The following is a 12,381-nucleotide window of genomic DNA, read 5'->3' on the forward strand; positions in this document are numbered from 1 at the left end:
ATATATATATATATATATATATATATATATATATGTATATATATACATATGTATATATATATATATGTATATATATACATATGTATATATATAATATATATGTATATATATGTATATATATATATGAATATATATATATATATATATATATATATATATATATATATATATATATATATATATATATATATGTATATATATTTATTTATTATTTATTATCACACCGGCCGATTCCCACCAAGGCAGGGTGGCCCGAAAAAGAAAAACTTTCACCATCATTCACTCCATCACTGTCTTGCCAGAAGGGTGCTTTACACTACAGTTTTTAAACTGCAACATTAACACCCCTCCTTCAGAGTGCAGGCACTGTACTTCCCATCTCCAGGACTCAAGTCCGGCCTGCCGGTTTCCCTGAATCCCTTCATAAATGTTACTTTGCTCACACTCCAACAGCACGTCAAGTATTAAAAACCATTTGTCTCCATTCACTCCTATCAAACACGCTCACGCATGCCTGCTGGAAGTCCAAGCCCCTCGCACACAAAACCTCCTTTACCCCCTCCCTCCAACCCTTCCTAGGCCGACCCCTACCCCGCCTTCCTTCCACTACAGACTGATACACTCTTGAAGTCATTCTGTTTCGCTCCATTCTCTCTACATGTCCGAACCACCTCAACAACCCTTCCTCAGCCCTCTGGACAACAGTTTTGGTAATCCCGCACCTCCTCCTAACTTCCAAACTACGAATTCTCTGCATTATATTCACACCACACATTGCCCTCAGACATGACATCTCCACTGCCTCCAGCCTTCTCCTCGCTGCAACATTCATCACCCACGCTTCACACCCATATAAGAGCGTTGGTAAAACTATACTCTCATACATTCCCCTCTTTGCCTCAAAGGACAAAGTTCTTTGTTTCCACAGACTCCTAAGTGCACCACTCACTCTTTTTCCCTCATCAATTCTATGATTCACCTCATCTTTCATAGACCCATCCGCTGACACGTCCACTCCCAAATATCTGAATACGTTCACCTCCTCCATACTCTCTCCCTCCAATCTGATATTCAATCTTTCATCACCTAATCTTTTTGTTATCCTCATAACCTTACTCTTTCCTGTATTCACCTTTAATTTTCTTCTTTTGCACACCCTACCAAATTCATCCACCAATCTCTGCAACTTCTCTTCAGAATCTCCCAAGAGCACAGTGTCATCGGCAAAGAGCAGCTGTGACAACTCCCACTTTGTGTGTGATTCTTTATCTTTTAACTCCACGCCTCTTGCCAAGACCCTCGCATTTACTTCTCTTACAACCCCATCTATAAATATATTAAACAACCACGGTGACATCACACATCCTTGTCTAAGGCCTACTTTTACTGGGAAAAAATTTCCCTCTTTCCTACATACTCTAACTTGAGCCTCACTATCCTCGTAAAAACTCTTCACTGCTTTCAGTAACCTACCTCCTACACCATACACTTGCAACATCTGCCACATTGCCCCCCTATCCACCCTGTCATACGCCTTTTCCAAATCCATAAATGCCACAAAGACCTCTTTAGCCTTATCTAAATACTGTTCACTTATATGTTTCACTGTAAACACCTGGTCCACACACCCCCTACCTTTCCTAAAGCCTCCTTGTTCATCTGCTATCCTATTCTCCGTCTTACTCTTAATTCTTTCAATTATAACTCTACCATACACTTTACCAGGTACACTCAACAGACTTATCCCCCTATAATTTTTGCACTCTCTTTTATCCCCTTTGCCTTTATACAAAGGAACTATGCATGCTCTCTGCCAATCCCTAGGTACCTTACCCTCTTCCATACATTTATTAAATAATTGCACCAACCACTCCAAAACTATATCCCCACCTGCTTTTAACATTTCTATCTTTATCCCATCAATCCCGGCTGCCTTACCCCCTTTCATTTTACCTACTGCTTCACGAACTTCCCCCACACTCACAACTGGCTCTTCCTCACTCCTACAAGATGTTATTCCTCCTTGCCCTATACACGAAATCACAGCTTCCCTATCTTCATCAACATTTAACAATTCCTCAAAATATTCCTTCCATCTTCCCAATACCTCTAACTCTCCATTTAATAACTCTCCTCTCCTATTTTTAACTGACAAATCCATTTGTTCTCTAGGCTTTCTTAACTTGTTAATCTCACTCCAAAACTTTTTCTTATTTTCAACAAAATTTGTTGATAACATCTCACCCACTCTCTCATTTGCTCTCTTTTTACATTGCTTCACCACTCTCTTAACTTCTCTCTTTTTCTCCATATACTCTTCCCTCCTTGCATCACTTCTACTTTGTAAAAACTTCTCATATGCTAACTTTTTCTCCCTTACTACTCTCTTTACATCATCATTCCACCAATCGCTCCTCTTCCCTCCTGCACCCACTTTCCTGTAACCACAAACTTCTGCTGAACACTCTAACACTACATTTTTAAACCTACCCCATACCTCTTCGACCCCATTGCCTATGCTCTCATTAGCCCATCTATCCTCCAATAGCTGTTTATATCTTACCCTAACTGCCTCCTCTTTTAGTTTATAAACCTTCACCTCTCTCTTCCCTGATGCTTCTATTCTCCTTGTATCCCATCTACCTTTTACTCTCAGTGTAGCTACAACTAGAAAGTGATCTGATATATCTGTGGCCCCTCTATAAACATGTACATCCTGAAGTCTACTCAACAGTCTTTTATCTACCAATACATAATCCAACAAACTACTGTCATTTCGCCCTACATCATATCGTGTATACTTATTTATCCTCTTTTTCTTAAAATATGTATTACCTATAACTAAACCCCTTTCTATACAAAGTTCAATCAAAGGGCTCCCATTATCATTTACACCTGGCACCCCAAACTTACCTACCACACCCTCTCTAAAAGTTTCTCCTACTTTAGCATTCAAGTCCCCTACCACAATTTCTCTCTCACTTGGTTCAAAGGCTCCTATACATATATACATATATATATACATATATATAATATATATGTATATATATATTATATATATGTATATATATATAACATATATATAGTATATATGTATATATATATGTATATATATATGAATATATATATATATATATATATATATATATATATATATATATATATATATATATATATATATATATATATATATATGTATGTATATATATATATATGTATATATATATATATATATATATATATATATATATATATATATATATATATATATTTATGTATATATATATATGTATATATATATATATATCTGTATATATATATATATGTATATATATATGTATATATATATATATATATATATATATATATATATATATATATATATATATATATATATATATATATATATATATATATATATATATATATATATATATATATATATATATATATATTTATATTTAATTTCAGGATATTTGAAAAAGTCTCGATACACTGCGGCCATTTCCGAAACTTGATACCAATATCATTCGTGTTGGGTTTCTATGTGTCGCTGATAGTGGGAAGATGGTGGGGGATGTACCAGAGCATACCATGGCCAGACACACTCTGTATATATCTGGCTACTCACATACAGGGCACGGTGAGTACTTGGTCAACTTGTTGTGTCAAGGACCCCAGTGGAAGTATATTACTAACTAGTTTTTTTTTTTAGGGGGGGGGTTATCCTAGGTAATTTATGCTATGTATAATAATTGTACTTATGTATACCTGTGGCTGAATAAACTTACAGGGAACGAGAGACACCTTCTGGGCTCCTCCTTGTACATGCATCAGTGCATGTAATTTTTCTCAACTACTCCCTTAAATGAAGTTTGCCTTCACTTTTTTTTCACCTTGTGAATTCCCCTCACTCACTCCAGTCATGCTGAAGATGTTTTCCTCTGCTTTGTAACTTGATTTTTTCAATATGTGTTTCTGTCCTCTCGTCCTGGTTCTACACTTTTCAAATATCTTGATCATCTTTTTATTTTCACCGAGGAACTTTTATGTCGTGACCATGTCTACTTTGATACTCCTCAAAATTAGCCTAGTTTAGCTCTGGGACGAATATGGTGACAGTCCTGAGCCTTTTCTCAAATAAGTTCATGTGTTTAATGAGGTATGTATCCCATGTGTATCCCATGTGTATCCCGATGCTGTTATTACATCGGTGGCATCCAATTTCCTTTTTAATATTCACAACAATGTTTTTGAAGGTTTCAATATTACATTCATACCTAGATCCTCTTCATTGACACTGACAGTGAACTACACCTTGAACTCCAGTAACCACTGACTGGGCCTTCTGCAGCCTTTTGCAATCCTTATCCAACTTTTCACACCATTTCAGTCTTCGATATGATGCCTTTTATCTCTCCATAGAGATATCGTTAACGCACACACACATTAGTCACGAGAATCATAGATTCAAGAACGCTGTGGGACCCAGTTCAGTGGCGTACCTAAGGTATGGCAGGTACGACACGTGCCCTGGGCGCCGCTTGAAGGGAGGCGCCACCGAGTAGTTTCTACTAGTAAAAAAAAATTCTTCAGATATATGATCTGTCTTTAATTATCATGGGTGAGAAGCACTAGGATGGCTAGACTGTTAAACCACTTACATAAATTATTAGGTGAAAATACTGTGCTGGGAGCTCCATGATCACATACCTCACTGCTAAGTGCTAACTGCGCAAACTAGTGAGGGAGTCTAGAATTTTGTGCAAAATCTGTGAAATTTAATGTTCTTATTAAAAGTGTCGTTTCCTTATTTCTTCACGAAGAGGGAAAGTGGACCTGAAGGACGGAAGAGATGAAAGATGGAGGCGGAAGAAGCCAAAAAGTCGAGCAAGTTCTTCATGCCCTTTTAAAAGCCCAGAACAAGTTGTTCGACACATTCCATGGAGTTGCCTGCACCTGCTACAAGTTTGTTAGAATCCGAAAATGTATCAAGTACAAATGTGTCACAAGTCGAGGAGGAAGTCAAGTCAGATAAATCCGAGAATGACGAGAATAAATGTGAGGCTGCCAGAGAGAATGTGGCCTGGCAACACTGAACCTAGCAAACTGGTATCGAAGAGCCTCGAACTGTAATTCAAGAAGTAATTGAACAGTATGACTTTGAACTTCTGAAATTCGACAAGGATACTAGAAAAGCAATTCTGCCTGACACACTTAGAACAGAAATAATAAAGTTGGGTTTAAAGTTTTTCCAGAACAGTGAGGGGGTTTTTCCTACCAAAAATAACAGCTCAATGAATAAAACTTGATTCAAGAGGAAATTGGGAATTGGTGGTGGTGAGGAAATAACTCGCTCATGGCTGGTCTATTCCCCCTTCTAGAAAGTTTACATTTGGTACCTGTTGTCTTCTCTATTCCCGGTCACACCATCAATCCTCATTGGAACAGGAAAGTGGATTCTGACTTCAGCTGGATGATGAGTCTAATGTGGGAAATTTTCTTGGCTTACTGAAACTATTGGCCATCTTTGACTCTGTCACGAAAGAACACCTCACTCGTGTGGAAATTAATCCTGGATCCACGTCTTATCTTTCACCGGGTGTGTAGAGCGAATTCATCCACATAATAGCATCCACTGTTCGCCAGAGTTTATTGAGAAGCATTTGTGAAGCCAGGTACTATGGTCTCATGTTCAACCCAACTCCTGATCAAGCAAATCGTGAGCAGATGTCAGTAGTAGTGAGGTACGTGGAAGTTAATTTAGAGAGAAAAACAGTTAGAGGGTCCTTTCTTGGTTTTATCCAGATAAGCTAGAAGGATGCTGAGAGCGTTGTTGAAGACGTCTGGAAACAGCTGGAGAAGGACGAAATGGAACTACAAGGTTGTCGGTCACAGTGGTATGACAACGCTGCTGTGATGGCTGGACACAGAAGTGGTGTTCATCAAAGAATAAGCGATAAAAACAACTTGACAGTGTTTGTGAATTGCGACAATCACTCACTCAACTTGATGGGTGTGCATGCAGCCAAACATGATACAATGATGGCCACTTTGTTTTTAGAATCAAAGCACTCATTCGTATTGATCATATTCAAAAGAGGTTGCAGGATCCTAGCGTGAACTTCCACGATGCTGCCCTGGATTTGAAAGTCTCCGAGATCATGTTGATGACGGAGAAATGTTGGTCAGTGAGTCACTTGAAGAAGGACTCGGTCTCAAGAAAAGAATATTGAAGTTGAAAGACGTCAGAAACGAAAGAAACAAATGGCTGATGAGAACATGATAGACGCTGGAGGAAATGGAAAGAGTCATGAAGGGAACACTCGACCGTCTTCACAGAAAAATTTATGAAAAGTTCTCTCGTTTGTACGACACTGACGCCAAGTGTCGAGGGACTGCATTACGACGCCGACAGTAACGACCTTAAGAAATGCGAAAATTTGGGTGAATTGTACAGCTCTGATGTTGACTGACAGCGGCTATATGAAGAAATTTTGGTTTGCAGAATGTTGCTATCAAATCAGGCCAACATGAAAATATCAAGACCTGAAAAGCTTCTCGAATATATTGTTCAGGATGGAGCTGAGAGCATCTTCCTCAGTCATCGCATTGATATTCAGATAATGTTAACCATCGTAGTTTCCACCACCAACTGTGAGAGATCATTCAGCAAGTAAAAACTAATACTTTCGTATTAGTGATCTTGCTCTGCTGGGGCAGACTCTGTGATCTTGCTCTGCTGAGGCAGACTCTGTGTTCTTGCTCTGCTGGGGCAGACTCTGTGATCTTGCTCTGCTGGGCAGACTCTGTGATCTTGCTCTACTGGGGCAGACTCTGTGATCTTGCTCTGCTGAGGCAGACTCTGTGATCTTGCTCTGCTGAGGCAGACTCTGTGATCTTGCTCTGCTGAGGCAGACTCTGTGATCTTGCTCTGCTGAGGCAGACTCTGTGATCTTGCTCTGCTGAGGCAGACTCTGTGATCTTGCTCTGCTGGGGCAGACTCTGTGATCTTGCTCTACTGGGGCAGACTCTGTGATCTTGCTCTGCTGAGGCAGACTCTGTGATCTTGCTCTGCTGAGGCAGACTCTGTGATCTTGCTCTGCTGAGGCAGACTCTGTGATCTTGCTCTGCTGAGGCAGACTCTGTGATCTTGCTCTGCTGAGGCAGACTCTGTGATCTTGCTCTGCTGAGGCAGACTCTGTGATCTTGCTCTACTGGGGCAGACTCTGTGATCTTGCTCTACTGGGGCAGACTCTGTGATCTTGCTCTGCTGAGGCAGACTCTGTGATCTTGCTCTGCTGAGGCAGACTCTGTGATCTTGCTCTGCTGAGGCAGACTCTGTGATCTTGCTCTGCTGGGCAGACTCTGTGATCTTGCTCTACTGGGGCAGACTCTGTGATCTTCCTCTGCTGAGGCAGACTCTGTGATCTTGCTCTGCTGAGGCAGACTCTGTGATCTTGCTCTGCTGAGGCAGACTCTGTGATCTTGCTCTGCTGAGGCAGACTCTGTGATCTTGCTCTGCTGAGGCAGACTCTGTGATCTTGCTCTGCTGGGCAGACTCTGTGATCTTGCTCTACTGGGGCAGACTCTGTGATCTTGCTCTGCTGAGGCAGACTCTGTGATCTTGCTCTGCTGAGGCAGACTCTGTGATCTTGCTCTGCTGAGGCAGACTCTGTGATCTTGCTCTGCTGAGGCAGACTCTGTGATCTTGCTCTGCTGAGGCAGACTCTGTGATCTTGCTCTGCTGAGGCAGACTCTGTGATCTTGCTCTGCTGAGGCAGACTCTGTGATCTTGCTCTGCTGGGGCAGACTCTGTGATCTTGCTCTGCTGAGGCAGACTCTGTGATCTTGCTCTGCTGAGGCAGACTCTGTGATCTTGCTCTGCTGAGGCAGACTCTGTGATCTTGCTCTGCTGAGGCAGACTCTGTGATCTTGCTCTGCTGAGGCAGACTCTGTGATCTTGCTCTGCTGAGGCAGACTCTGTGATCTTGCTCTGCTGGGGCAGACTCTGTGATCTTGCTCTGCTGAGGCAGACTCTGTGATCTTGCTCTGCTGAGGCAGACTCTGTGATCTTGCTCTGCTGAGGCAGACTCTGTGATCTTGCTCTGCTGAGGCAGACTCTGTGATCTTGCTCTGCTGAGGCAGACTCTGTGATCTTGCTCTGCTGAGGCAGACTCTGTGATCTTGCTCTGCTGAGGCAGACTCTGTGATCTTGCTCTGCTGAGGCAGACTCTGTGATCTTGCTCTGCTGGGGCAGACTCTGTGATCTTGCTCTGCTGAGGCAGACTCTGTGATCTTGCTCTGCTGAGGCAGACTCTGTGATCTTGCTCTGCTGAGGCAGACTCTGTGATCTTGCTCTGCTGAGGCAGACTCTGTGATCTTGCTCTGCTGAGGCAGACTCTGTGATCTTGCTCTGCTGAGGCAGACTCTGTGATCTTGCTCTGAGTGTAGAAAGACAAGAAACTGAAAAAAAAACTGAATTTGAGCACATCATACACCAACTTGTGTCAGTGAAAGCAAGGAAGGTGCAGTTGTAATTATCATGTATTGACAAAATTTGCTAATTAATTGATTAACAAATTTGACAAGTATTTTTTGAGCTGATTTTATGGTAAAGTTATGTAAAATATGAGTGTCGGATGTTTGGACAGGGGCGCAGTTTCATTGTTTGTCATGGGCGCTGTTTTCCGTAGATACGCCCCTGCCCCACTTACATTGTACCTACTGGTATCAACTATTGCCTTATTTAATAGCTACTTTTGAGAGTTGTTCCACTTGTAAATTAGGTCACTCGTAAGGTGCAGTGTCAAAGAATTTCTTCGTTAAATATGCGGTCCTACTCTACATTTCTCAAAATATTATTAAATCTTATCAATCTGTTGAAACAATACTGATCTGATTTGATCCCATTTTAATATTTTATGAAAAAGACGATACTTTATGTGCCGCCATCTTTCATTTCTTGGCATATTCTTCACCTCCTCTCAGAATGTCAATACCAGAGGCGATAGTCGTATCTCTGTTTTTTAAGAGTGTTTTGGAGTCACTAAATCCTCCTGACTCACGAAATCGTAATGACGCGATTGCAAACAAACCATACACGGGCGGGGATAGAACCCGCGATCAGAGAGACTCTGATCGCGGGTTCTATCCCCACCCGTGGTTTGGTTTAAATCCTCCTGTTAGTATGACAAAGGGAACAAGGTAACAAAAGAAAACTTAGCCTGGTTTTGCAGATTTCAGCAGCCTCTGCCTGGATCTGCCCTCGACATAACTACAGTTGATTCCACAGGTGACTGAAGGGATGGAGTAACTTGGTTAACTTTACCCCAAAGGAGCGTATATGTCAAGTATTTCACATTTGCCTTGAAATGTGATAGGGCCTTGTTGGGCCCGTTGTTGTTCACGATTTACATAAACGACATAGATGAGGGAATAAATAGCGACATAAGCAAATTTGCTGATGAACACCAAAATAGGCCGTCCAATTCATTCTAATGAGGACACTAGAGCACTCCTGGATGATTTGAATAGACTGACGCAATGGTCGGAGAAGTGGCAGATGCAGTTTAATATTGACAAAAGCAAAGTTCTAAATGTTGGACAGTTAAATAACCATGCCACATATAAACTAAATAATGTAGATCTTAATACTACTGATTGCGAAAAGGATTTAAGGGTTCTGGTTAGCAGTAATCTAAAACCATGAGAACAGTGCATTAGTGTTCGCAATAAAGCTAACAGAATTTTTGGCTTCATATCTAGAAGTATAAATAATAGAAGTCCTCAGGTTGTTCTTCAACTCTATATATCCTTGGTTAGGCCTCATTTAGACTATGCTGCTCAGTTCTGGTCACCTTATTACAGAATGGATATAAATGATCTGGAAAACGTACAGAGGAGAATGACAAAGATTATCCCATGAAAATCGTAGTAATGTCCTGTCACTCGCAACGCGTTGGTACAGTCACTTTTCACTACCACCATTCGTATTGTCCACGGTCGGGAGACGTTCCCCAATGTTCGATTATGCCCTAGATTAAATTTCCTAGTGTTCTTGAGTGTATGTGATCAAGAGTCTATGAACACATCACTTTCCACGTCTTGGTGTCCCATGACACATGTTTACTCTTGTTCCTTGAAGCAATCTGCCCAGCTACGCACAAGGCCCTCCAGGCACTAACTGCTGATGTAGTTGTATAGGTAATTATAGTCAGCGTTTGCAACAGAGTTCAACACAAGAGGGCTGTTTCTTTTTGTTCTAGCTTTGGGTTGGGACTCATAATACCCTTACCTTGTTTATAAGGTAAAAGGTGTTTTCTTTTGGGTTTTTCCTGTTATGGGAAAGAGCAACTGACTCAAGCTTAACCTCGTATGTGCAACTGCTAAGAGATTATAGTAAGGAGCAGAGGATGCCCTTACATCAGCATGAGAGGCCCAGCTCTGACGCATGTCTTTCCTAGCTGTTACGAGAACAATTAAGTGGAAGAGTTCACCAGTCCTTCCCGAAAGTGCTAGGATCCTCAGAGGGCTGAGGGGGCTGAGATTTAACCCCCTTCCCTTTAAGAAACTGGAGTTAATTTTCCACAAGTGTTGTCAGACATAGCTGTTCTTCTCTTGAGCTTAGAATTTGTGTTTATTATTCTCTCTCCAACAAAATGAGTTTCAAAGGCACCCAAGGTGAGATCTTCACTGATCTTCACTACCGACGTTATCAGTTCATCCAGTCCCCTTTCCTGTTGTACTTAACGTGACATTTTCACTTGCTTCTCCATTACAGATGTGACTAATTCATCCAGTCTCTTCCTTTAGTAACCAAAGTAAGATTCTCACGTGTCTGTACATGACTAGATAATAGCAACAGTGCCCAGCATATAAAAATCTTTACTGGTCCTAGTGTCTTGTGCCTGGTTCCAGCACTTTTAATGTGATCAGTTGGTAAGGTCCCTCGTCTCTTGCTGCGTCACCGTGTCTTTCTAGAAACATGTGTTGTTGCGTCACTGTGTCTTTCTAGAAACATGTGTTGTTGCGTCACTGTGTCTTTCTAGAAACATGTGTTGTTGCGTCACTGCGTCTTTCTAGAAAAATTTGTTGTTGCGTCACTGTGTCTTTCTAGAAACATTTGTTGTTGCGTCACTGTGTCTTTCTAGAAACATTTGTTGTTGCGTCACTGTGTCTTTCTAGAAACATTTGTTGATGCGTCACTGTGTCTTTCTAGAAACATGAGTTGTTGCGTCAACGTGTATTTCTAGAAACATGTGTTGTTGCGTCACTGTGTCTTTCTAGAAACATGAGTTGCTGCGTCACCGTGTCTTTCTAGAAACATTTGTTGTTGCGTCACTGTGTCTTTCTAGAAACATGAGTTGCTGCGTCACCGTGTCTTTCTAGAAACATGTGTTGTTGCGCCACTGTGTCTTTCTAGAAACATGAGTTGTTGCGTCACCGTGTCTTTCTAGAAACATGTGTTGTTGCGTCACTGTGTCTTTCTAGAAACATGTGTTGTTGCGTCACTGTGTCTTTCTAGAAACATTTGTTGTTGCGTCACCGTGTCTTTCTAGAAACATGTGTTGTTGCGTCACTGTGTCTTTCTAGAAACATGTGTTGTTGCGTCACTGTGTCTTTCTAGAAACATGTGTTGTTGCGTCACTGTGTCTTTCTAGAAACATGTGTTGTAGCGTCACTGTGTCTTTCTAGAAACATGTGTTGTAGCGTCACTGTGTCTTTCTAAAAACATTTGTTGTTGCGTCACTGTGTCTTTCTAGAAACATTTGTTGTTGCGTCACTGCGTCTTTCTAAAAACATTTGTTGTTGCGTCACTGTGTCTTTCTAAAAACATTTGTTGTTGCGTCAGTGTCTTTCTAGAAACATTTGTTGTTGCGTCACTGTGTCTTTCTAGAAACATGAGTTGTTGCGTCACCGTGTCTTTCTAGAAACATTTGTTGTTGCGTCACTGTGTCTTTCTAGAAACATGAGTTGCTGCGTCACCGTGTCTTTCTAGAAACATTTGTTGTTGCGTCACTGTGTCTTTCTAGAAACATGTGTTGTTGCGTCACTGTGTCTTTCTAGAAACATGTGTTGTTGCGTCACCGTGTCTTTCTAGAAACATGTGTTGTTGCGTCACTGTGTCTTTCTAGAAACATTTGTTGTTGCGTCACTGTGTCTTTCTAGAAACATGTGTTGTTGCGTCACTGTGTCTTTCTAGAAACATTTGTTGTTGCGTCACTGTGTCTTTCTAGAAACATTTGTTGTTGCGTCACTGTGTCTTTCTAGAAACATTTGTTGTTGCGTCACTGTGTCTTTCTAGAAACATTTGTTGTTGCATCACTGTGTCTTTCTAGAAACATTTGTTGTTGCGTCACTGTGTCTTTCTAGAAACAT

At 41.0% G+C, this 12,381-nt stretch overlaps 1 protein-coding gene across 7 annotated transcripts in view; it reads left to right on the forward strand.

The window, feature by feature from the left end:
* The window catches only part of LOC128690175 (bestrophin-2a), a 172,752-nt gene that overhangs the window by 83,029 nt on the left and 77,342 nt on the right, over nucleotides 1-12,381 (forward strand). For all 7 annotated transcript variants that reach the window (XM_070090425.1, XM_070090431.1, XM_070090426.1 and 4 more), the window contains one exon: nucleotides 3,472-3,643. In XM_070090425.1, coding sequence (XP_069946526.1) covers nucleotides 3,472-3,643 — 172 coding nt within the window. The remainder of the gene's footprint in view (nucleotides 1-3,471; nucleotides 3,644-12,381) is intronic.

The sequence above is a fragment of the Cherax quadricarinatus genome, chromosome 32 (genome assembly GCF_038502225.1).
Source record: "Cherax quadricarinatus isolate ZL_2023a chromosome 32, ASM3850222v1, whole genome shotgun sequence".
NCBI classification, from domain to species: Eukaryota; Metazoa; Arthropoda; class Malacostraca; order Decapoda; family Parastacidae; genus Cherax; species Cherax quadricarinatus.